Below are 27256 nucleotides of genomic sequence, written 5' to 3'. Positions count from 1 at the left end.
TTGAGCTGTTGTGTGAGTATTGGTGGGAGAGATTGTGCCGAAAAAGTTTTCAACTTGAAATTGAACTGTGTGCCATAGTTGAAGGAAGAAGAAGCAGAAGCAGCAGGCAGGAGGCAGCATCAGACAAATTGGAGAGCGCCAGTTGTTGTTCCTCCTCGGATCTCTCTCCTCTATCTGCTGCTGGCTACTGCTGCTGCCGCCGATGATGCTGGGTCGTTGTTGTTGCTACTGTTGTTGTTGTTGTGGGAGCAAAATATTTTAACGCAATTAGAGTCGGAGCATCGTCGTTGTCGTCGCATCACGGCCAAGAGCCAGAGCCAGAGCCAAAGCCAGAGCAAGAGCGAACGCGCACGCAGACGGACACGGAGCTCGGATAAATCGCAAGTAACGAGAAAACTAGAAAAAAAAGAAGCCCAAGAATAGAAAAACGGTTTATGTGTGGAAAAAAATTAGTTTGCTAGCAGGGCTGTCACCGGAAAGTGTAAAAACAGTGTGACCAGCAAAAAAAAGACCTGTGCAGACTCAATTAACTGTGAAAACCTGCTGCTTGCAAAGACAAAGCCACGCACTAACACACACACACTAACGCAAAGTGAGAGTGTCAAGGAAGGAAAGAGAGGGGCATAGTGAAAGATAGAGAGGTGAAGGTGAAGCTGAAGGAGAAGCGCGAACAATTTGTTGAATACGTCGGCACCGTCACAAAAGAACAAAAAGCGAAAGTGAACTCGAGCTCTCGAACTCGAACCAAATGCAAATTGAACTTAAACGGCAAATAGTCCTTTAATTTTACCAAAGTGCAGGCTAAAACAAAACTCTGATCAAATAAAACTAACTAGCTCCAAAGAGAAAGTTCCAAGCGAGGAAAAAAAAAAACGGGAAAAAAGGGAAGAAAATTGGCGGCGCAAAAGTTAAAAGGAGGGACAAAGGCGATTAAGCAGCTTGCCAAGGACGAGGACCAACAGCGCGAAAGGTGAGCCCAAATAAGTCATGCAAAGGCGAAAGCACGAAACAAGCAAAAAAAAAAAGAAAGAAACGTACAGCCAAAGTTGCTCCTAGCGACAGGACGACGATGGCAAAAAAAAAAAAGAAAAAAAATAAAAACGCCCCAAACAGATTTTTTCCCTCTTGGAAAGTGACAGTCGTCGACGTCGCCTTGCAACGCCTCTGCCGCTGTCTCTGCTGACGCCGCAGCTTCTTGAGTTGCCGCCGCCGCCACCGCCACCGCCACTGACGCTTTTCAATTCACCCTGAGCTCAGTGGGCGTTGGGAGAGAGCCTTTCCGCCTCCGCCTCCTTCTTGGGCATCGCCTCAGTCTCTGCCAACCCCCCCGACAGTTTGCTTTCTCAGTTTCCTGCCATAGAGGCGTTGTTGTTGTTGGTTTTCTTGTTATTCATAGGCAAACATAGGCAAACAAGCAGAAGCAAAGCAAAGAGCAACCTGCGTGGCTAGGACAACAACGGCTACGACAACGCTGGCTGCGACAACGACGGCATCGGCAACGGCTACGACAAAATGAAGAACAACATCAACGACCGCAGCGAGGGCGGTTCTCAAAATGAAATTAGCCAGGCTCGAATTGTTTAGGGAGCCGGGCCGGTTCGTTATTGGCCACCTTTGGGTTAATGCCATCAAACAGCTCGGTCTGCCCCGAAAAGTATGCTTTGGCTTCCCAAAGCGCCATGTTAATCCCATCAAACAGAATTTCGTAGGAGCCTCACTTTCGGTTTCAACTGCCACAAGTCATTGGCTCAATCCTGCCATAAAGTCAGACCTTTGACCTATATTACATAAATAATGGTCTGATATGGTTTATGTTTTTTTTCTTATCTCGGTTTTTTTTAATAAATTATTTATGTTGCTATCGTTTTATTTAAGTTTAGGTTGTGTTTTATAAGGTTTTAACAGCACTTTTGAATAAGTTTGTTTAATATTAAGTTTATGAGTGGATTTAGAAAAGTTTCCTAATAAATGCTTCAAAGAAACTTTCATTATTTTACTTGTTTGAGATTTTAGTATTTAAGAACAACTTTTTATTCTTTCTTTATAGTTTATACGGCTTATAATTATTTTATTTTATTTATGAATAAAGTTTATAAAAGTTTACATATTTTTGTAGAACTTAAATCTTAAAATAAACCCCATTTTAAAGGGATAATTATCGAATCAAGCCTTTCAGATCACTTTACGATTTACCTGTAATAGGTTTGATCCCTTATCTATGAATGTCCTTGACTACCATTAGAACAGCCCTCGTTGTGTCGTCGGCTGGCGATGGCGGCAGTGATAATTCATGTCCCGCTGACATTTTTGGGTCAAAAAACTAAAATATTATGTGGTGGCACTGCCATTCATTTCGTTGAAGTGTGTGCGTGTGTTTGTCTGGCTTTCGGCCTGGACGCTGCCTATGTATATGTTTGTTGTATTTGTGGTTTGTAGTCATTATTTCAACCTTCAGAGCACCAGGCCTTGCTATCTATCATCCCACAGCTGGTTCGGTTGGGTGGCAGAGTGGGGTGAGGCGGTGTGCGTTCCGGCAGATTAAAATTGCATCCGGCGCGCCAAACAAAAGACTGTTGACCAATTTCGCTTAAACATAAAACAGAGAAAAATTACCAGCGATCCTGCCAGAGAGGTTCAATCCTACGCACACACTTACAACAAATAGCGACAAACAAGGGAAAAGCAAGGACAGGGCAGGACACAAATACAAACAAACACATTCGCACAGGAAGGCAAACAGAAATGAATTCATAGTAAAAGTCTTAATTGAAATTTTTGCTTGAAATGTGTGCAGAGGGGATTTTTTACTGTTCTGCGGCACCTAAAATAAAAGGCGATGTGTCCATGTGTCCCTGTGTATATATCACATCTATATAACATATACACTCGTGTATTACATACATATATAGAAATATATATCCTGGATGTTCGCTGGCGGCAACTTTGTGTGCTATCCAGTCTTGGGACAGGCCACGTCGGACGAGGGAAATGGCAAAAGTCCTGGCCTGTGGTGTGAACACGGATCTGTTGTGCAGAGCAGCGTGCGAGTGAAAGAGGTCCTGGAACGAGGTGGGGAGCTTTGTTTAGCTCTTGGCTTTACCTTTGTATCATATTCTTTTATTTAACTTTTTTGTATGTGTTTTGTATTTCTATTAGACTGACTTCCATTCCCAACCAGGCAAGAGGCAATCAACGTACCAAAAGAAATGAGTTAAATGTTTGATTACAAAATTGCATTCAACGCCTTGGAGAATTTCTCTTAATTTGGAATTCGCAATTTCGTTTACTCGAAGCGGGAATTGAGAATCAAATTAAGAAGCAATCACCTAAAGGAATGCAATCGAATAAACTTTTCATTAGATTGCCAAATGTGATTGCCAATAGATGAGAAACACCCCACCCCCAATCGCAGTTGTTCAGTTAATTACATGAAATAGTTGGTTCAAATATGTAATTACCCCGCTACATAAGCGAACTTTAAACAAGTTCAATAATTGGGATACAAACGTTTATGTTTTTTGTCCAATGAATGAATAATAATTGTGCAACGCAAATAAATGTAAATTCATATTTACTGTTTAAAATCTGTTGGGAAAATGTTCCGTTCAATAGGAGGATGTGATGCGAAATATAATCAATTAAAATAATTGGTTCTTATCGAAGCTGATTGACGTACATAATTGCTCATACGTGATGTGGTCTGCAAACAAATTGATTCAAAAAAAGTATTAATAATAGAAAAATGAAATTTAAAAGATTGGGTTTTTGTTATTTTTAATAACATACCATGGCTATATCTTCCCCAATTCTGATCCGATTCTCAAACGGTACCTTAAACGATTTATAGATCGATTCCCCACCATTCCGCATCAAACCCCTGAGACAAAATATTTTTTTAATTTTTTGTCCATTTTTCGTGATGGAATCCCTTGAAAATGGGGTTTTCCCCTATATGGCCCACAGTGATGGCTATATCTTCCCCAAATCGCATCCGATTCTCAAGCGGAGTACCTTAAACGATTCCTAGGTTGATTCGCCACCATTCTGCATCAAAACCCTGAGACAAAATATTTTTTAAATTTTTTGTCCATTTTTCGTAATGGGGTACCTCGAAAATGGGGTTTTCCCCTATAGGGTCCACAGCGATGGCTAAATCTTCCCCAATTCTCATCCGATTCTCAAACGGAGTACCCTAAACGATTTATAGATCGATTCCCCACCATTCTGCATCAAAACCCTGAGACAAAATATTTTTTAGATTTTTTGTCCATTTTTCGTGATGGGATCTCTTGAAAATGGGATTTTCCCCTATAGGGTCCACAGTGATGGCAATATCTCTGTCCGTCTGTGCGTCTGTTTGTCTGGGTCTACGCGAACTAGAGTCTCAGTATTGAAGCTATCGACTATCAAAGGTCAAGGGTCAAGCTATCAAGGGTATATGAACTTCGACTCCGCCCAAAGTAAGCTTTCCTTTCTCGTTTTTTGTAAATTAGTTATATCTGCTAAGTAACTGTATTATATAAGCTGATGATTAGTTGCCACGATAGATCAGCTGACGAAGCTTGTACAAAAACATAATTCATCTATAATTTTTTAAAGAAAACATCATGGCTATAAATTAAAAATCTGAAAATGTGAACAATCATACCTCCATTGCCTACATTTTTGGGCGCCTAGAATTCACACAGTTACGAAGAGTAACATTTTACCTTTTTTAGCGTATGATAACTTGCCTGAAGTTGTTTTAATTTGGTAACTATTCAATAAAATATTTATAATAATTAATTTAAAAATAGTGCCCTCCTCCTCGATTCTCATAGGTTGCACCTAAGCACGCCCGAAAAATCGGAAAATAATTATTTTATTTTATTAATTTTGTTTTTTTTTTTTTTTGTCTTTTTAAGTTGTTATTGTAATTTTATATGTTTTTGTTGTTTTTTGTTGTAATTATTTTTATTTTTACATTTTTAATTTTTTTTTTAATATTATTTTTTTAATAAAATTTGACCTTATATTAAAATTTTCATAAACATATGTACATATGGCCTTTAAATTAGAAGCGGAGAGAGTTTCAAAATTCGCTTCAGGCTGCTTAACTTCTCATCCGATTCTCAAGCGGAGTACCTTATACGATTTCTAAGTTGATTCGCCACCATTCTGCATCAAAATCCAGAGACAAAATATTTTTTTAATTTTTTGTCCATTTTTCGTGATGGAATCTCTTGAAAATGGGGTTTTCCCCTATAGGGTCCACAGCGATGGCTATATCTTCCCCAATTCTCATCAGATTCTCAAGCGGAGTACCTTAAACGATTTCTAGATCGATTCCCCACCATTCTGAATCAAAACCGTGAGACAAAATATTTCTTAAAGTTTTTGGCTATTTTTCATGATGGGATATATCACGAAACGATATACCATATAAGCCTTTTTTCGCCCAAAAAAACAACTTAAACTTATGTTTCTATGTTTCTAGTTTCCTTGCTTTTTATACTCAGAAAAAAGACTAAAACCTGGCCTAAACTTTGTTTCCAACTTGGTTATTGGGTTAACATCACTTCCCTTTTTTCTGGCTAAAATGGCGCCCAAATGTCTGGCTTGGTGCAGCCGATAAGTATACACTTCTTCCCACAAACACCCGATTATGGCAATACATCCCAAGTTCAAAATATTTCTTATCGAAAGTGGAGAATTAACAAATGACAAAGAGATTAGGGGACATAAGTTCTGGCAAGAAATCTACATGACTATAACACAAGATCCCACACTTTTAGCCCCACGTTAGGCTACACCCCCTGTGGGTGTCCGCCCCAAAGTCATTTGCTTTGAATGGTGAATGAATCTGAATCGAAATGTTGTGTTGGCTAAAATTTATGTGTCTATTGCTAAAGGATTCTATGGGAAAAAGGGACACAAAGGAGACACGGGATCTCGGAGGGGCTGTAACGTAAAAGAACATGAAGCCGAAGAAGAAGAAGAAGAAGAGGCGGCTCAAAAGGGTGGAGCGCGTGCCACTTCCACGCCTCCAAGCCCCCACCACCTAGAAACTGACAAATACCCATACATACACACACGCAATTACACGCCCACTTTGCTTTATCTTTGTAACTGTTACAGAACTTGGCTTCATCTTCTTCTTCATATTCTCTTGCTTTTTCTGTCGTTTGCGTGAGAGTGTGTGTATGTGTGTATGCGTGTGTCTTGACTTTTTTCTATTTCTGTGAATGTGAGGGTGTATGTGTTTATCTTAGCCAGAAGCTATATAGTTTATCTATGTGCATGTTTGTTGTTTGCCGGCGGTCGGCGGTTGGCAGTCAGCAGTCGGCAGTCGGAGTTCAGCGGCTGGTGTACACTTTTCCGCACTTATTCCATATTTAAGAGGCAATTTATATTCCCTTTTTTTTGCACTCTCTATCTCTGCAACCGCTCGCAGGCCTTCTTCTATGGTATCTCTAGCCCCAACCCCACTCCATCATCAACTGCGTCCAGCGGTCTATTCAGGCTGCCATTCAACTTCAGCTACAGTTTCCGCCGCAGTCTCTCGACTAGGCTAGGGATTCTGTTTCTGATTCTGTTTCTGATTTAGCCGCGCCAACACAGGCCACAGCAAAAAAAAGAAAACACGCGCCTACCGCCCACTAAGCAGAAGCCAGATTAACATTGCCAAAGACTCGGCTTCCCAATCCACCATTTTCCTGGTCGAATCGGCCACCAACCACCCCCCCTGCGGCTTCTGTGGCTGTCAGTAGCCAATTATCATTTTTTGAAATGAATAAAAACGCTGTCTGTCGACATTCTTTCTATTCGTATGACTGGTGTGCGTGTTTCCACGTACCATCTGCAACCTCATCCTCATCCTAGTCCGCATCCGTAGATGCGAGTGTATCTAAATGGCATTTCCATAGCCACCGTTGCCACGGTCTTAGCCCGTCTCTGCCGTCCCAGTCCCAGTCGCTTTGCACCTTGCGGCTACTGCAGCTCCCCAATCCTGATCCCAATCCCATTCACAGCTCCCGGCTTTCGGCTTTTCGTAGCTTTTCCTGCTTTTTTATTGTGTCATAAATTATTCAAACGTAAACATCATCAGCAGGCAACGGATCAGGATAAAGATGAGGCTCAGCCTCTCGGTCTATATCTCAGTGCTCTCCACAGAGTCCTGTTTCCCTCCTCATTATCAGAGGCAGACGTTTAACGCACACTTTTTCCACCCACACTCGACCATAATCGTACACGCGTATATGATGGCCCGCCGCACGAGCCTGTTTCTGTATCTCCCGCAGGCTAAACACACTGGTCAGGACTAAATTCGGAAACTCTAAATCAATATGATTTTAATAGCTGGGAAAGCTCTAAAGCAGTTTATTATAGTAGTTAAATATTTTTGATTAGAAAATGTTAACTAGAATTTAAAAAAGGTTTAATTTTTTTGGATTTTAATAGAATTTCTGAGTTTTGAGCCTTTTTTTATCCAACAATGTAAACAGATTTTAATTGAATAGAAGACAAACGATGGACAGGAACAGAAACAGGAATAAAAAAATGTTTATTATTTAATTAATTGTTCACCTCTCGGTCTGTTTTTTGCAAGGATACTTTTGAAACATTTCAGAGCCAATTTCAATGCATTTTTTTCCCTTCAACAGCAGATTAAATTTTGCACAAATGCATTGTAATTTTAATCTGGCTTGTAATTGTAGACTTTTTTGCGAGAATTCCCCCAAAGTGATATTTGATTTACGCAAATTATTATTTTGAAATGCCAAACAAATGGCTTGAACCAGTGTGCAATGATGCGGAAGCAATCGGAAGCATGACCCAGTCAGTTCTGGGCAGTCGTGGCGTGGGTGCGATGGATGATACGCGAGGACTTCGCACTCGGCGAGTCACTTCCATAAATAAAGAAAGGCGACCGAGTGGGGGCGTGTATACTCGCCTCATGCTGGTGGCCCCATCACTTGATAAATAAGTAGTGCACGTAGGCATTCGGCATAATGAAGCGAACACCACCCCCATCGACCATCGACCATCGAGCATCGCCTTGAGAGGGGCACAGCAATTTGTTTGGCCCATGCGGCGTATACGTAATCACGCATTGATATGCCATTTACTGGCCCGCCAGGAGCAGAAGAACCAACACGATACTGGAGTGGCTGGGCAGGCGGCACGCAGCATCAGCTCTGACTGATTTATGCAGTCGATTTTGCAGTTTTAATTTTACTGCCTTTTCATACGATGCTTTAAATGCCAACCGGAAGTGGCTCCACTCTTGTGCCTCGTGGCGGGAAAATTAAATTTATGCCCCAACCCTTGGCTCTCCTCTCCGTGCCATATTTACGAGCCACTACGAACTCTGACCAAGTCGTTACCCGACTCTGATTACATGTTAATTATCATTGCGTAATGAATTGCCCTTTTGTGCTCGCATGAGTTTACCCCGACACTCGCTCTCTCTCCTGGATTTTATATCCAGGAGTAATAAATGCTACCGACCTGCATGCAAATGCTGGAGGAATATAAAATATTCAGGCTACGGTGTGTGGCAGGGGTTCCTCCTGTATGGTGGCCTGGTACTGACTCTGAGTGCTTTTAATTGGAATGCATGTAGGTACTCGAATAACTGCTCTATCAGTTTTTAAAAATAATTGCCAATGATTTGCTCAAACAATGTTATCGGAATTCAAACAATGCGGGTTAGTTTTTACAAAAATAATGGCAGTTGCCGATAGCCATTTAGGTAGTATTCTAAAGTCAAGCTGCATTGTATTTAAACCATGTATGAAAATAATTGACTAAGTCCCCTAATCTGCGCAGAAATCTTGCAAATAGGTTAAAACCAAAAAGAGTTCAACCACAATCCTTAAGAGAAGCTTAGCCAGACTTAGCTCCTCGAAAAACACAAACTCTTCCTCCGGATATCCTTCCAGCTCACAGCCATAAAAGTACCCACACAAGGAAGTATGTACCATATATACACACATGTTGGGGGATAAGCAAAGTATGCATATTTGAACCGCCCCCGCACACCTAGATACATACATAAATACATTAACAATACCTACAAAGGACCTACAAAGGAGCTGTAGCTGATGCTTGTATTTGTGTATGTGCGCAGGCTCAAATTAATTCCATTGGCACCGATTGAAAGTTTTCGCTTCGCAGCAGCAATAAATTACGATTGAATATATAAGCTGCAGGAGCAGCAAGGATATACACTGTACAGTGTATACCATAAAAGCCATAGCATCAAGTGGCGCGCACACATGCGCATATTTTGGCATTAAGTGCATCCTTTAATTTACATGCTCATTAAATTACAAACGATTTCAATTTCCGCAGCAGACAAAGTCGCCCAGAGATGGTGCAAAAAACAAGAGAATTTCAAACTGAATGATGTATAAACTTGACTAGGTTCCCCGAGCTCGTTCCCGAGTCTGAGAGAAGGCTTAACATTTGCATTAAACCCATTTAATTATACTAAGTACATAGTAAATACGATAAGTGGAGTGCCCCAGCGCCAGAAACTTTCATGTTTACATTTTCGCAAGTACCTCGACTCCTCTCGATGTCGGCTGCCCATCTACAGCCATATAGCCCCCAAGCAAATGCCTTATTACACACACTACAAATTACTACAGGGATGTATCAGTATGGCAAACTAGCCATAGTACATGTACAGGTATATAGCTTACTGAAAAGTTACTACTGTATACAGTGGAGCAAACTATTAACAGCAAGTCGAGTGGGGGATGTTGAATGTGTTTGCACGCCTGTTTGCCTCTTGCCGCAGTCATAAATAATTTATGCCTCTGTAATTTGGTCAACGTTACTTTAGTCATCGCCGCAGGAAGGCCCATCCTGCCATCCTGCCTACTCGTCCTTATCTGTATCTGTATCTTCATTCCCATGTTAATCAGCCTCAACATGGCACATATACTCGTATGTACGCCATCCTCCCCCATATATGCATACAAAGTTGCATAAATCAGCTTAGAATATGTTTCAATTGACCACAGTTGTCTCATTTACATTTTGTGTGCAGCAACAACGTCCTTAGGTCATTAGGCGTCAAAGAATCCTTCGGGAGTAATTATAATTAGAATTGGAACTACATACTACATGTTACACACTACAGAGTGGAACAAACAAAGTCATGTGTGTTCTCCATAATTGATAATTATTTCATTTGACGTTGGGGAGGAATTTCATTCAACATTCATTAAAGGAGGTGAAAACAGCCTCAGGAATTAATATTAAAGTCATGTTAAATACTCCGATGGGCATTGTGCCAAAATGCTGCAGGACGAATATATATTTAAGGCATAATCTATTTTTTTTGTAGAATCAGATTTTTAGATCAACCAACAAATGTGTGTTCCTGAACTCATACAAATTAAGTCCATTAAAAACCAATTTCCTGCCAGGACTAAAACAAAAAAAATATCTAGATTTCACAAACTTATTTAACCTTCAGCAGGCTGTTCAAACTTTATTTTTCGATTTCCGCTCGAGGACCCAAAGGGTTGGCACTCTAATACGAAATTGCCGTAAATGTCAGACACATATTCGTATTCACTTTCCCTCGCTTATTCGACTGGTTATGACAATAAATTTATCCCATCTCGACAATCGCGTCTGAAAACAGATAGAATTGTTTTCTAATTACCAAATGGGTGTACGACCCTAAAATAAATCTTTTTTTTGGGGCAAAAAAAAAGTGCCACTATGCAGACACAGTGTGTCATCATTTGTGAGATGCGATGCGGAAGGAAAGTTCACTCTAGATGGTTTATTGACAAATTTTCTTGTTATTTTTTCGGGGGCAGCAAAAATGCATTTTCGAATGAAATTCGCCAACTCGACAAATCCACATTGTGAACAACAACGGCACACACAAAAAAATATCACAAATTGTGAGGAAAAAAAATAAGGAAAAAATGTAAAATGAGTGTGGGGAAATACATAACAAAGTTTGGAGAAATGAGAGCAAAAACGAGACCCAAAGAGCTTGCCAAGTGCCCGGTGTTCCCTCTACCGCCCAGACCCGCTCAGGACTCGCCCCTTTCCTGTCTTATTCGGTTGTGGATTCAAGCAGCCATGTAACCTCGTTTATTCTGCAGCATAATGAAAGGGGAAAGTTCTGTGATTTCACCGCCCATGGTTCCGGCGAATGCCATCCAGCAAAAGCGGTGCGTTTCTATATTAGTGAGTGTGTGTGTGTTTGTGAGTATGTCCTGTACAAGTGTCCCTGTGTGTGAGTGAGGTGCAACAACGACGGCTGCACTATAGGAAATATGACCACTTTTTCTGGCCAAAAATAATATCTCATGAACGAGACAAGATATTTAAGTTCTGATTTTTGATTTGAGTTCACATGGTCAATAGATTCAATATTTGAAAAAAATGTGGGCGTGGCACCGCCCACTTTTTAAGAAACACATTCTAACTCAAAAACTAAGCAAGATATTTAAATTTTGATTTTTGATTTGAGTTTATATGGTCAAAAGAACTCATAAATGAAAAAATTGTGGGCGTGGCACCGCCCCCTATTTAAAAATAACATTCTAACTGTTCGGTTTTGCACTAGTCTCACAGCTAACAGATTCACATTCAAGGTGTTGAGGCTGCCTCCTTAAATTATGAATTTCTTCGAAAGTGCATTTTTATGCATATTCATATTTCACTCATTTGAAGAAAATTAAACAATCTACAACATGGACTAAATTACATTGTCCGACTCCGCCAGACTTGGTTTAAATCTCTTTTTAAAAATGTGATTTATTTCTAAAAATTTCTTATGCTAGACTGCTTACATTTTCACTTTATTAAAAGGACAACACAAGTTTTTTGGACACTTCACATACACAAACACACAATACAAACCACTTAAAAAAGTATTCATTTCAAAACTTTTTATTTTGTCCATAAAATTTTAAGTATTCGTGTTTTTAAAATCGCACCAAAAAATCGTAAATTCTAAGCTCATGTAAATGTTAACATCAACAGCTGTTTTTAACAGCTGTTTTCTTCGCAGTGGCGCCATCTATGAAAATTTCTGGTATGCAACATTAAAAATTAATCTATTGTGAATGATATGCAGTTAAAATTATTTAAATCCTGTAACTTTCAAAAAATGGTTTTTGGCCAGAAAAAGTGGTCAAATTTCCTATAGTGGGCTGGCACTAAATGGCATTTGAAATGTTTTGTAGTTCCACATTCTGATGCTGGCCCACTCAGTTCTGGACTGGCGCATGGTTTTCGCCTTTTGCCATTTCGAGCAGGCGCTTCGTCCTTTTTCTGACAGTCTGGCAAATAGAGGACCTCTATACACACACCCATACACCGAGAAGCAAAAGGACGCACGGGCACACACAAAAAAAGGTCAAACGAGAATTATAATTTAAATGGCAAATAAAACAAAAAACACACAGCGAAGTTAAATGGGATAAGGGGGCATAATTCCTTTTGGTGCGAAATTGAAATTGCTATATAGGTCCTTGACACAGGACAGGCCAGTCGGGCCAGCCAGGCCAGGCCAGCCAGCCCAGCCTATCCAGCCGACACAGTCCTTTGTGAGTCCTTGTAACTTGGCTGCTAATTATATCGCATTTTCATGATTGCAGCAAATGGGTTCATCAAACGATTTGCCAACGAGGGTCAAGTACATTATGCTTGGAAATTCCCAAAAAAAAACCCATCTAAGATTTAAGAGAAAATGGCTCGGGAATCTGGGACTAGAGATTAATTTGCTAAATGCAAAGAAAATAAAAGCTTGTAAAATTCCGACCCCATTTCGTTGAAAACATGAAAGAACATAAATATTCCTAACTTCTCTGAAGTACTACAGTAGAGTAAAGTAAATATTAAATATACAGTAACCACTAAAATAAATAAATAATATTGAACAAAACTTGTCTAACAGATACTTAACAAACCATATTATTCTATTTATTAAACAAGACGCCTTGTATTTTAGAAAAACCAATACAAAAGCTTTTCCATTTTCCCATTTAATTGGAAAATTTAAAACTTTCCAGCTGCGTAGCTCCTTAAAGTTGGAATACATGCATATATTCGCCTAACAGTCTGCAGATTGTTATCAAATTTTCTTTTGTGAGCCACAACCAAGAACAAATAAAATAATATTGCTATGGGAAAAAATTCAGCTCCATAAAAACTTAACCGACATAGCTGGGACCCAATGGATGTGGCAGTAGATGGTAGATGGTAGCTGGTAGCAAGTAGAGATGGGAAGAGATGGTAGAACAATCTGTATTTATTTTCATAAATATTTTTTTTGCCTTTTCCCGTCTATCAGCCGCCTGTCTATTGTTTTTCCGCAGTATTCATCTTGCTCACAGAGACTCAGACTCTGCTGGCTTAAAGCTTATTTCCTCCTTTATCAAGGATTCAATTGAATGCTTGACTAAACGAAAGTTATTGGTTTGGTTTTTTCGGTTTTTGGCTTTTCTTGTGCAATTTCCTTGCAATTTTTAGTTGCCCTTATATAGCTTATCCGAGATACATTTGTGATACTTATTAAAAAGTGCTTCAGCTTCAAGCCATTCGATTCGATCCGTCCATGGGCGTCAGCATCAGCATCAGCGTCATCATCTCCATCCTCATCATCATCTGAATGCGGCACATCTCAGCAATTTCGAATTCTGTGCAATTGCCATAGCCCGTGCCAGTGCCGTTGCCGTTGCACAATTGCAATTCCTGCGCAATTGTAAAATGCAACAATTTTTAATGCGTCTTGCAACTTTTATTTCCACTTTTAATGTAAAAACTTCAACCAGCGAATGGCAATGACAAGGCGAGGACGGCAGCCGCCACTCAGCGTCCGTGCCCCAGTGGGCGCGGCAGTGTGTGTGCGATTTTGCGGGTGGCTTGCCTTCTCTCCAGGCTCCTTTCCCCATTACCTAGGAAAAAAAAACGTCCTGCCATTGGGGCAGGCACTCTAGACCATGGGCGAAGCCTCTCGAAAATCCCACATTTTGTGCCAATTTTTTTTTTGTTATTGCAAAATATTACTTATAGTCCTACTTTATCTTCCCAGCCACACCCAGGAAATTAAAAGAAGAAAAAAAGAGGAGACCCTTAAATCGAAGGCATGGCAAATCCTTAGCATATCTTACAGAGCTCATCCGAGTGATTTTTGAGAAAGTGGGGAAACCGATAGTCGACTCTGTCAGATCCAAAAAACCTGGCAGACATCGACGCCCGAAGGAACCATCATCTTATATCGTTTCATCTGCTTATTTTGCCAGAGACTTTTCTTGGCATCAGAGAACCGGGCAAAAGACCTGAGTAAGTCGGGAGCGTAACATTTCCTGTTTGCGTTGCCATGATTTCCATGCCAGCTCCTCGCATTTCCGCTTCACCATCCGCCGTCACACACATCCATCTGCATGTGTGAGTTCTTCCATCTTTTGCATTTCCATCGCCCAGATGCTCTGTGCTCTGTGTGAATGAACGCTCGTGGATACACGTTCTTAGCATGGCTTTTTTTTTCTTCATTTTATTTATTTTTTGCCCCTCTGGGCCGACGCCTTTCATGGGAAAATATGCAATTTTATCGGTCTTTACAGATTTCCCATACAATCGTTTTGGGGTGGCGGCCAAAGAATGAAAGAACCTAGAAACGGCATAAAGAGCTAAAGAAAACGCATGCCATGAAAGACATTTGCCAAGCAATGTGAAATAAAAAGAAAATGTAAATATTTATCATGCCGGAGACAAGCGTTACTCTTCCGCAAAAAAAGCGTTACTTTTCTTTCCAGACCACTCCTACAAACATTAAAGATTTTTTTCTATGTATAAACATAAAGTACTGCTGGGACTGCAGCAGAGATGCCATTTTCAGCTTTTAGTTAATTGAAACGATGAAATTTATTCGAAAATCCCTGGCATCCGTATCAGCAGCATCAGGCAATGACTCAGACCAAAACCCGTACACAGAAACCAAAGACAAGTAAAGACACCAGCAATTTTTTTCGTTAAAAACGTGCCGACATTTTGGTTGTCAACATATACAGACAAACACACACATGCCAGGCAGGATGGCAGGATGGCAGGATGGCAGGACGAGGGAGAAAATGTTAAGCTGCCCATGGGCAATACTATCCCGGTCCGCAGCATAGTTAAACTTTAGTTTTATGGCTGCAATTTAGTGAAATGTGTGCTTGTTTAGCTTAGCTCAACTAAACTCGACTCGTCTCGTTTTCAGACCGTTTCTGCATTGTGTTTTGGCATTGTTTTATTTTTGCCAATTGTTTAGCTTTATAAAATATACGGATTTAAACAGCTCTGCTCTGGAAAGCTCGGAAAGCAGAAGATATATGGGTATATGTTGTGCCGGCTGTGCGCTGGCTGGCAGGCACTCTTATTTCGACCCGGACCGCTCTGGACCGCTCTAAGCCCGCATAACAGAAGCCCGGCAACATTTGTTAATGAGGCCCACAAGAGCTTAGGAGTCCATAACACTCGTGGTCCACAATATTCCGGGTGTGTTTTGTGCGGTTAAGTACATTAAATTAACACCTAAAAGGTTGACAGATTTACACATTTTTATCTTAACCCAAATAAAGCCCATCCTCCACCACCACCTCTACACCCATACCCATTTGAAAGAGCCCCCGGAGAGTGCGTAGCCTACATTAGGGATTAACGTTGTAATGTGTTGAGAGGGTTATGCGTATTTCTATGCAAATGGAGGAGTATTGTTCACAAATATTTTTAGCATAAAAAAATATCTTTTAAAAGCAAGGATTTATTTTTAGAAAAAGCATGCTTTTTTGAATTGATTTTTAAAAGATCCCTCTTCAATGAAGTAGAGATAGTTCGAAAAGCAGTCATGAGTGTTGTAATTCCCATAACTGCTTATTTCTATGCAAATGGAGAAGAATTGTTAGCAAATATATTGGCAAAGAGGATATTTTTAAGACCCTGGATGTATTTTTAAGAAAAACATACTTTTTTTAAATCGATTGTTTGGAATCATCAATAAATGCTTAATTTCTATGCAAATGGAAAAAGCTTGCTTGTTGTGAATCGATTTTTTTAAAGTAGAAGTAGAGCTTGTACGAAATTCAACCATGAATTGTTTTCATTCCCATTATGGCATATTTCTATGCAAATGGCAGAGTATTGTTCTCTAGTCTCTGGTTGCAAAAAGCATGTCTTTAAGTCTTTAAGCATGTCTTTAAGACCTGCTTTTTGCAACCAGGATGGATGTATTTTTGGCTAAAGCATTCTTGTGTTAAATCGACTGTCCCAAAGATCGTCTTTCAATGAAGTTGAGCCAGTTCAAACATCAATCACCTGTGTTTTATTTCCCATAAAGCCCATTCGCTAAACTAGTTCGCTGCGATCCAACACGTTTGCAATCATCCTTTACTTACGCTTATACAAAAGCCACACCAGCGGCAACAGGATGTGCCGGGGGTATAGGAAAAATGGCTAAAAACAAGCTGGAAGGGGGTGGGGGCAATCCTTGCTAAGAGCAGACGGCGAGGTCAAACGGTGCCATCGCAAAGCGCTTTGCACCTGCAGCTGCACCAGTAGAAGCAGTTCAACCCGATGCCACAAACGTGCCCCGCCATGAGGTGGGCAGCCATAAAGTGGGCGCCAAAGCAGTCCCCATTACCGTACACTTGCAGAAAAAAAAGGATATTTTAGGATATAATAAAAAAATTCATAAAAAAAATAGGCTTTTTCAGGTGTTTATTTCTAATACAATTTAAAATATATACTTATCAATATATATTTTAAAATTAATCAAAAAAATTGTATAAACTTCCTTCCATCAGAATTCCAAGTGTAACAAGTAGACACAGTCTCCTTTGCTTTTCCATTGCTGCTTGGCCGGATGCATTGACCAAGGCTATTTAAGGATGCCATGCTCTGATGCGTGGCGCAGTTAAGACCCGAGCCTGACAGCGTAAAGGTCCTCGCCGAGGTGCACCAAGGTACGACATGGGACTGCATCTTTGCTCCGCCAAGCAATCTGCAATCTCATAAAAGGAAAATACAATCCCAGCACCACCCACCTGGCACCGACTTACACACTCCTTTTTTTCCAAATTGGTTAGCGTGTTGAAACTAATTCTCATGCATTTTTTCGCTTTTCTCGCATTTGCAGATATTTCCACACACGAGCAGACAGCCAGAGCCAAAGGATTGGATATTGGAGACGGGGACACGGACGCTGAAATCGCAGCTCTAATAGAGCAGAGGCCAACACGTTCGGTGTATAATATTTGAAATCAAAGCGTTAGGGTCCAACCATGACGACGCTGCACGTGAATCAGAAGCTCAACATGCGCACAACGGCTGTCAAAATGAAAAGGACACGGCATTCAGCATCCTGTCCTTCCCGGAGTGCTCGTCTTCGACTCCGTCTAAGCTACAGCCACTGCTGCCACAACATTCACAGTCACAGTCACAATTTCAATCGAAATCCAAGTCCAAATCCAAAACCAAGTCACAGTTCGATTCCCATGGCCGGAAAGTGTCACAAACAACCGGAAACTGGCCGGGCCAATTGATGCTGAGGACATCAAGAGCAAGGCCAAGGAGTCAGCTGACACAAACTAAGATAATTCAATCGCGTTTTCTACATATTTACGGTTTACTTTGCCTCGGTTCCTTGATGGGTTGCATTAGAACTATTTGCGCTTCAATTGTGCAGCAAACGGTTGCGGAAGCGGATGGAGCAGATAAAGAGCGGGAAGCGGAACCGGAAACGGGCGCAGGAGCAGGATCAAGAGGAGCAGAAGCTAAAAGGAGAGCGGAAACAAAAGCGGATGCGGAAGCGGATGCCCGCATCATGGCAACGGGAATTTGCATTATAAGACTGATAACATTAAAGAGATTTCTAGAGATTTCCACAACCGACGAACACAATCAAAGGCGCCAGCAATCAGCAACGTCAGCTGGAGTCACCAGCCCACGGAGTAGGAGGAGACATCCCCATCCACACCCGGGACATCCCGGACATACAGCCAACCATCATGCAGCAGGACACCCAGGACACCCGGAGGCGTGCTGGCGCCACCAGCTGACGCCGAGCACACTGCTAATGCTCCTGCTGCTCACCAGCCTGTGGCCAGATTGCTGCGACTGCCTCCATGGTGGCAGTAACACCGTCAAGACCAAGTACGGTCTGCTGCGGGGGATTGTGGTGCGCTCGTCGCCGTTGGTGGAGGCATTCCTGGGCATTCCCTACGCCTCGCCGCCGGTGGGCAGTCTCAGGTGAGTAAAGTCGTGCGGTGTTGCACAAGATTATGCTATCCGGGGGGTCGTGGGTTGATGAAAGAAATAGTCAAGTGGAGATGACAGCGTGAAACCACTAACCATACAGCATATAGACAACCCATTTCATACAACGAAAATGGACGCGAAAATTTCTTGCGACAGGCCCCAGCAGGCCCCAGAGCGGATTTCTTACGCTCTCTTACGCTCATCGTTCGTTCATCTTACGCTCATTCTCGCAATAAATGTTTTCTGTTTCTCAGTCTCTAAACGGAGCGCGATGAAGAAGGTTGGCCTGCGCTTCGGTTGATCTTTGTATGTATGCGTGTCACACATTCACATACATGGGTGTATGTGTGCGTGCGATTTCGTTTCGAAGCCAGCGCACAAAATTTTGATTTTTCTTACTTTTAAGGCTTGCTACCCTAACAAAATTCGGGTATTCGTTATTTGATGAAATGACGAAAGAAATTATATTATTTTTTATTTTATTTTTTTTTATTATTTCAGCATACATTTTTAATTTATTTAGGAATAAGATTAAGTGTTAGTAGTAAAATGTTTTCTGTATATATATTTTTACGAATCATTAAAAATCAATATACTGAGAAAGTGTCAGAGTATATTTCGGTCGGAGTCACTTAAAGCGCCGATTGCTTTTAAGTTTTTGTTGTTCTGCAAGAGGCTTGTGCATGCCTACTCTAACGATGGAATGATTTTTAGGGGAGGGTGAAGACGGGTGAAGAATTAAATTACTTTTTAAAGTTATTATATATAAGGAAATATATATAAGGAAATTATTAAATTAACGACAATAATTTAATTAAATCTCACAATAACCCAAAATATAATAACAAGTGCCTGAAAAATTGTAAACAAAAAAGGTAAACAAGTCCATCAGCTGTTTTCGTGTCTTCACCCTCCCCTAAAAATCATTCCATCGTTAGAGTAGGCATGCACAAGCCTCTTGCAGAACAACAAAAACTTAAAAGCAAACGGCGCTTTAAGTGACTCCGACCGAAATATACTCTGACACTTTCTCAGTATATTGATTTTTAATGATTCGTAAAAATATATATACAGAAAACATTTTACTACTAACACTTAATCTTATTCCTAAATAAATTAAAAATGTATGCTGAAATAATAAAAAAATATAATATACAAAATAATATAATTTCTTTCGTCATTTCATCAAATAACGAATACCCGAATTTTGTTAGGGTAGCAAGCCTTAAAAGTAAGAAAAATCAAAATTTTGTGCGCTGGCTTCGAAACGAAATCGCACGCACACATACACCCATGTATGTGAATGTGTGACACGCATACATACAAAGATCAACCGAAGCGCAGGCCAACCTTCTTCATCGCGCTCCGTTTAGAGACTGAGAAACAGAAAACATTTAATGCGAGAATGAGCGTAAGATGAACGAACGATGAGCGTAAGAGAGCGTAAGAAATCCGCTCTGGGGCCTGCTGGGGCCTGTAGCAAGAAATTTTCGCGTCCATTTTCGTTGTATGAAATGGGTTGTCTATATGCTGTATGGTTAGTGGTGAAACGCACCGTGAGAGAGTCTGTAACATACATACATGATTTTTTAAAGAAAATTTAAAGAATAAGTATCGTAAAGGAAGTAAAAAACTGGTAGTATTCAAGGTTGAGTTATCCCCTAAACCAAACAGCTTCTTTGAAATGGAGATTCTTATTTTTATTTTAGATATTTTAAATTTAAAGCCTTTTCCTTATTTTCCGCCTTTGCATATATAATTCTTTTCAATATAAAGAAAGACCTCGTGACACGCTCTCATCTCCACCAAAGAGATATCACAATCAGGACGCCACATGGGGGTCGTCTCAGGCTGAAAGGCTGGGCTCTTTTGGCCAACTTTTTTTCGCACTGCGCCCCTGCGCAACTTTATCCAAAGCAATTTTAATAATTATTCTCATGAAATATGTGTGTGGATGGTGTTGGGCACGGCAGTACGGCAGTAGGGCCGTAGTATGTTCCTAAAGTCCGGAATCCGGAACCCGGAGCCCTTAGTCCGTAGTCTGTTGTCGAGACCACCCACATTCGCGTTTGCCTGAAAGTGAGAAGTTTACGGACCTCTCGGCCCCGGAAATCCCAAAGCATTGTTTGAGGATTTAAAGTTCCGCAGGGACGAGAAGAGAGTCGCTCGTAATGAAGCCAAAGTGCTACTTCGAATTAATCCGCAACTTTGCTCTGTATACCTAACAATTAAAAAACTTTCTTCCGGGAGTTAGTTTTTTTTTGTGGCAAAGGGAGGGTAAAGTGGAGGTTGCGATTTTAAAAACAGTAAACTTCCGCGAGTGTTTCTCTCGAGGAATCAACGAAGCCATTCCACACCCAATTAATAACAAAACAGTTGACGTTAGAGTCCGGATGGTGGAGAGTTAAGAGTGTAAGGACTGTCAGGCGCCAGGAACCTGGCAAATCAAGGACCTCTGAGCCACAAAAGTTCGATAAGCCATTTCAGGAGCTGGTGGTATTGAACGACAAGCGAGCGAGCGAACGAGCGACCGAGAATGGAAAACTGAGCCCTCGAGCGAAGTTTTGTGGGATATTACAAAAGTTTTCCGTTACTCGGGAAAGGACTTTCACACACTTTCTCTCTCTCACTCTATCTGACTAACAGAACAATACACATACACAAGCAGACAGCTTGAAGGCTCGAAGGAGTAAAAGCTTTGTGTGACATGCATGAACAACAAGTGTGTTTGATGAAGCGATTGGATGAAGTACTTAAAGGGTCCTTCAACAGCCATCCAACCACCTCCATTTGGCAGGAGCGTACTGAGCACCGACAACCGAGCGTTCAACACAATGTTGTTTGCTTAGCCACAATTCATGAAAATTGTTCTTTAATTACTTCCTGTGGTAAAAGTGTGACGCCTGCCAAAACAGCCTAACAGCCGAACACAGGCGAGTGAATGAAGTCGTTTATGATTGTGGTTCATTATCATGCAGCAACAGATGTCGAAAATCGGCACAAAGAAGTTAATCAAATGCCGGGCGAGAGACCTTATGAAAATTTTCCTCCTTATGCCTGCAAAGCCTGCAGCCGTGTAGATAAGACTTGTAGGGATTTGTGATACGGTCTCGGGCATGGCATGCCAAAGGTAATTAATCAATCGCATCTGTCGCCTTTATTTCTAATCAAAAATTCACCAAATATACGTTATTTCGTGGGAATTCCACAAAACTGCGAGAAAATTCCATAGAAAATCGAATTCTATTGAAAGCTTTTAATAATTTATAGTGTTATTTATATGTTATATGTGGATCTAAGCTTGTTACTGCATATATTCATGTTTTCAGATGCAAAAACATACTATTTCGGGGCAATGCCTGGGAAAAATTCAAAATTCCGTGTACGCGAAACAAAAATAAAATAGCGAATAAAACGCTAGCTGTTAACACTCGAAAAAGTTTGAAACAAAAATTGTTATATTCGTTTATAAATAGTTTATAGCCTAACTTTTTCCCAGGGCTTTATGTCGAAAAAGAATTAATTTTCGCAAGCGAACATGTCGAACGGGTTTTTAGGCAAGATGGGTGGGTATGGTATGGTACCGAATGAGGCACATGGGGCATAAGGGGATGTGGGAATGTGGTAAGTTGCCAAAAACTGTACCAAAACCCATGAACGTGAAATGCACACGAACCAAGTCACGTATAACTGAAAAATTATGCCCGCCGCAAAGCGCGAGCTTTTTGTTTATGCGGTCCATTGTTTGCCTTTAGCCCGGATGGCTAAATGGAAAGGAGAAACTTGGCAGGGGTCGGAAGGTGGCGGCAAGCCACAAAGGAGCAAAAAACAATCAAAACGTTTCGCGTCAATTATCGTGTCATAAAATCAACATAGCCAAAGCGGCAGTGGCAGTCAAGCAGCCATATTTATCGCTGATGCCTGTCTCTTCTGGCTCATCCAATCCACCGACATGATCGATGGATTTCAACGCAAAACAATAAAATGCACAATTAATCAAAAGCAGTTTTGCAATTTTGATTGATGGGCGGTACTTAGTTTCTGTGTTTTACGAGCCCAGAGAATCCTTTTCCTCTTAAATCGCTACCAACTTGCACGCCACCCACGGCCCAATAACCCGATATCCCTCAATGGCCCAACAGTCCAACAGCCCACTAGGTCAACAGGCCCACTATACGTATACGTGATGCGATAGTTTGGTGGTGCCCATGTGGCCGAAATGGTTTATTTACTTATCGGAAACGTATATCGCTCACCATTTTTTTTTTTCATCCCCAGATTTATGCCCCCCATAACGCCCTCTACGTGGAAAACGGTTCGCAGCGCGGATCGATTCTCGCCCGTCTGTCCGCAGAACATCCCAATACCGCCCAACGGGCCGGAGGCGTTGCTCGAGGTGCCGCGCGCCCGCCTCGCCCAGCTGCGGCGCCTGTTGCCGCTGCTCAAGAACCAATCGGAAGACTGCTTATACCTAAATATCTATGTGCCCTACGAGACGCGCCGCCAAAGACGTAAGTATTTATGTTATTAGGAGATACCACTATGTTTCTTCAAAATATCATATATTTGGTTTCGAGACTTTCAATTCCGTAGTGCATTGCAGTGTTTTTAAAGTTCTACTGCAAGCTCTGCGGACTTGGCAGATTTGAAAACTATCAGCAACTGTTAATAAAAGGATTTTTAAAATATCTGATTAATCTTCAGACTAATCGTTTTGCCTAATAATTTTATAATTAATCTTAATCTGCTAGGCAACATCGATGATACTAACGGCGAACCGAAAACCAAACTGTCCACTGTGGTATTCATACACGGCGAATCCTACGACTGGAACTCAGGGAACCCCTACGACGGCTCCGAGCTGGCCGCCCACGGCAATGTCATCGTCGTGACAATCAATTTCCGTCTTGGAATCTTCGGATTCCTCAAGACCGGCGGCAAGGAGAGTGCCCAAGGTAACTTTGGGCTAATGGATCTGGTGGCGGGCCTGCACTGGCTCAAGGAGAACCTTCCGGCCTTTGGCGGAGATCCGCAGAGCATCACACTTCTGGGCTATGGCACTGGCGCTGTTTTGGCCAATATACTGGTGGTGTCACCCGTGGCGAGTGGTAAGATCCTACCTTCCCTCCTTTGAGGAATTTTTTATTATGAAATCTTGTTTCTTTCATTCAGATTTAATTCAACGCACGGTTCTGGTGAGTGGATCGGCCCTGTCGCCGTGGGCGATTCAAAAGAATCCACTTTTTGTGAAGCGGCGCGTGGCGGAGCAGACGGGCTGCCATGGCGATATGTTGTATGATGACTTGGCCCCCTGCCTGAGGACGAAGAGTGTGGCCGAGTTGCTGGCGGTTAAGGTTGACCACCCAAGGTAAGTGTGTTTTATTTATAAATTAGAAACAATAGGGCACAAATATTTTATTCTTGAGAGTATGTTAAAGAGGAGGATTGTTGTCTGTCGGACTGCCATGTTTGCCCAAAAAAGTAGGCAACACAAATTTCTTTCTTAGCTTGACTAAGCGATGATGCTACTTTTAAAAATCTTTCCCTTTATTATTTTTGAAATTTTATGCAGAACCTTTTAATATTATTTATCAGGCAACTAATTATTTAAATCTCGTTTAAAAAGGGTGTTATTCAGGTTGTATTTCATTTTAAAATTTAATCAATTAAAAGCGTGAAGAAATATGAATAATAAAATCGGGTAACATAATAGATTTTGATATCATACTGTCAGCTTGCAAACTAAACTAATTACCGCAATTTAAATGGCTATTTTTAAACAACAAACACCCCATTTTAAGCAGTGTCGGTGTTCTGCATTGTTTGCTAATGGCCTGATTAATATTAGAACCATAAACATCAAACAATTATGGAATATAGAGAAGTGATTTAATGAGTTGAGAGATAACAAATTGTTATTTAATCTCTTTATATTTTCAACCGCAGATTCCTGGTGGGTTTCGCTCCATTTGTGGACGGAACTGTCATATCGCCCGGCGCCAATCCCCTGGGCAGCACCACGCTGCCCCTGGGTTCAGCTATTGTTAGGTAAGTTAGACAAAATAACCGAAAGTCTGATTGCCATCATTGGATGTCCTTTGAATTGTAGTACTTCAGGAATTGAATATGCAAACTTTCCGAAACGAGACCTCATTTTCTGCCTTACATCTGTGGAGTCCTATTTGGATTTGAGTGCCCAGGACTTGGAGTTTGGCTTCAACGAAACGCGACGGGATCGCATCCTGCGTACTTTTGTGCGCAATAATTTCCACTATCATCTCAATGAAATATTTGCCGTCTTAAAGGTAAGGATGGTTATTCAAAATAATGTTATTTAAAATAGTTTCCAATCCAAAGGCCAATACTGGACCTTATTGCATATTTTATTCCGTTTCTTCAATATTTAAACATCAATGTTTCAGAATGAGTACACCGACTGGGAAAAAGCCATACGTAATCCCTTGAGCTCCCGCGATGCCACATTGCAGTTTCTGAGCGACGGACACACGGCTTCCCCTCTGATTAAATTGGGCTACATGCACAGCTTGCGCGGAGGACGAACCTACTTCCTGCACTTTAAACACAAAACCATTGAGGAGGAATACCCACAGGTGGGTGTGCATTACAAATTCCAAAGGACTTAATTGAAACCATTCTTTGGTAAACTTTAGAGAACCGGCTCTGTGCGAGGTGAGGATGTGCCTTTCTGGTTGGGTCTGCCCATGTCCCCGCTGTTCCCCCATAACTACACCACCCAGGAGCGACAAATTGGACGACTTATGCTACGATATCTATCCAACTTTGCCAAGACTGGGTGAGCTCTGTTGAACCATTTTGATTATTCCATTTTATGACTATGATTTCCATCCGTTTAGTAATCCCAACCAATCCACTGTAAGGCCGACTTTGGCCATTCCAAGCGAGGAATTAGATAACTCCCTGCACCAGCAGAAGAAACGCTCTACCGGTCTAACCCATCCCAACCTCAGTGAAGCCCTGAACCTGGCAGTCCTCTACAACCAGCGTCGGAGCAATGCCATGCATGAAAGGAGATCCTATATCCGGCGAAGACTGCGGAGCAACGATGCTTCCTTCACCCAGCTGGGCATCTCAAGCGAAAGGGATGTGGGCAGCTACGATGGCGATGAGCTTCCCTTTTGGGATGCCTACGATGTTGTTAACCAATTATACGTGGAACTGGGTAATAAATAAAGTTAGTAATATTAAGAAAATAATGGTTCATTAATGGATTGTTTTTAGGAAACAAGGCCAATATTCAGAGTCATTACCGGGGTCATAAGCTGTCCATGTGGCTGAACCTCATCCCTCAGTTACATCGCCACTTCAACATCAATGACCAGTCCATGAGGCATCATCAGTTCCAGGACGACATGAACAACAGGGATCTCTACGAAGGTATTTGTTAGAGACTTATTTTATTTATAAAAGTTTAGTAAAATCGAATCATTTTCAGGTGTTGTCCGTCCGCAACTTCAAACAAAACCGGCTGAAGATGAGCACATCATCATCACGCAAAGGAGTAGGACATCAACAACAGCTCCACCACCTCCTAAGGACACCGCTTCTAACGCCACTCAGACCCTAAATCCTTCGGCCACCGGAGCCACCACTACCACAACTGGTAAGCTCAAGTTTTGAGAGACTAATTCTGATACCTAACACCTTCCTAATCTTCTCCAGATTGCAACATCGATGGGGCCATGTCCGTGTCCGAATTAACAACCACCCAATCGCCGAAGGACAATCAGACTGGGCATGTTCGGGTGGAAACTCAAAAAGATCTGGCCACTGCATCCACGGGGATAATTGGCAACCTGGAGCTGCTGAGACGCCTGGGGGGCAAACAGTTCCAGAGCTATACGACCGCACTAATAGCCACCGTAGCCGTGGGCTGTTTCCTGCTCATCCTCAACGTTCTGATATTTGCCGGCATATACCATCAGCGCGAGAAGCGGGCCAGAGATGCCAAGACCAAGGAGGAACTGCAGGAGAGCGACACCAGCAAAAACTCCAGCATGTTGAAGCTGAATGCTTTGATCAGTGGTGGCGGCGGAGGAGGCCATGGAGCCGGGGACATGGCAGATGCCTACACGCTCAGTGGCTCGATAGTGGACAGTAAGGGTGGCGTGGGAGTGGTTTTCGGGGAGTACAGCTGCTACGATGAGAAAACTAAGCAGCTAAAGGAAGAGAAGCTGTTGGTGGAGCTTCCTCCAGCTTCCTCTTCGGGCCAGACATCCCTCATGATGGACTCTTGGGGACCTTGCTCCTCGAGCACATTAGATCTGTTGAAGAACAAGCCAGGGGATCCCATCGAGCTGGTCACCTACAACACTCTGCCCACGGTGATGGAGTCCACATCAGCACTAAGCAGCAAGCGGGGATCTTTTGTGGATGCCACACTGCAGTTCAACTGTCCCCAGCAATTTGATTATGCGGTTCAGTCCTCGGATCAGATGTCCTTCAAGGCGATAGAAGAGGCCGTCAAAGCGGCAGCTGTAAATGATTCGGAGATCACCCGAGATGATGATATTCCCGAACCGCCGCCACCGCCAAGGTCCTTTATTGCCGCCCAGCAACAGCAGCAGACGGGCATCCTGCGGCAAACAGGAGCGGCGGGCAGCTCGAATACGGGATCGGGGAATAGCAGCGGCAAAAAACGTGTACATATTCAGGAAATCTCAGTCTAGCAAGCATAGCCCATCTAGTAGCCTTATTTAATGTCTCCTTCTGCTCAGTTACTCTGCCGATCTTTGCCAACTAGGATTGGCCACACACGCCATTCTGAGAGGAATCTCCCATGGAAACTACTCGGTTTCACACAAAATAGTTTATGTTTTTAAGATAAAACTAAAATGTCTTTTGGATTCGAAACAAACTACAACGTGTGGTGACCTATTCGAGTTTGCGAAACTCGGCTTCTTTTATTTTTCTCAATTGATTCGTATTTTCATTCCCACTGCCTTCAACTTCTATT

General features: G+C 41.8%; 1 protein-coding gene across 4 annotated transcripts; it reads left to right on the top strand.

Moving 5' to 3' along the window:
* The first annotated feature begins 114 nt into the window (after nucleotides 1–114).
* Nlg2 (Neuroligin 2) lies at nucleotides 115–27256 on the top strand. Of its 4 annotated transcripts, XM_070277281.1 has the most exons (14): nucleotides 117–970; nucleotides 16809–16967; nucleotides 17141–18252; nucleotides 22540–22772; nucleotides 23013–23369; nucleotides 23434–23629; nucleotides 24208–24309; nucleotides 24371–24566; nucleotides 24684–24872; nucleotides 24933–25075; nucleotides 25137–25462; nucleotides 25522–25677; nucleotides 25736–25903; nucleotides 25963–27256. In XM_070277281.1, the coding sequence occupies exons 3-14, from the start codon at nucleotides 17546–17548 to the stop codon at nucleotides 26967–26969; spliced, it is 3780 nt and encodes a 1259-aa protein (XP_070133382.1). In that variant the 5' UTR covers nucleotides 117–970; nucleotides 16809–16967; nucleotides 17141–17545; the 3' UTR covers nucleotides 26970–27256. The 4 variants fall into 4 exon arrangements, 3 of the variants coding, with proteins under 3 accessions (XP_070133382.1, XP_017099177.2, XP_070133383.1); XM_017243688.3 differs by lacking the exon at nucleotides 16809–16967; XR_011442045.1 differs by lacking the exons at nucleotides 16809–16967; nucleotides 25522–25677; nucleotides 25736–25903; nucleotides 25963–27256 and having other exon boundaries at nucleotides 115–970; nucleotides 24935–25075; nucleotides 25137–25229.

Source organism: Drosophila bipectinata, chromosome 2L (assembly GCF_030179905.1).
Source record: "Drosophila bipectinata strain 14024-0381.07 chromosome 2L, DbipHiC1v2, whole genome shotgun sequence".
In the NCBI taxonomy this organism is placed as follows: Eukaryota; Metazoa; Arthropoda; class Insecta; order Diptera; family Drosophilidae; genus Drosophila; species Drosophila bipectinata.
Note: the sequence above shows the minus strand (reverse complement) of the source record. Positions and strands in the feature narration are given on the sequence as shown.

Excerpts from the sequence above, each read along its gene's own strand:
- Nlg2 (XM_017243688.3), top strand. The coding sequence starts at position 17,546 with ATGCTGAGGACATCAAGAGCAAGGCCAAGGAGTCAGCTGACACAAACT. Across the intron at positions 18,253-22,539 it reads CCGCCGGTGGGCAGTCTCAG|ATTTATGCCCCCCATAACGC; the intron begins GTGAGTAAAGTC and ends TTTCATCCCCAG. Across the intron at positions 24,310-24,370 it reads CTGGGTTCAGCTATTGTTAG|TACTTCAGGAATTGAATATG; the intron begins GTAAGTTAGACA and ends TTTGAATTGTAG.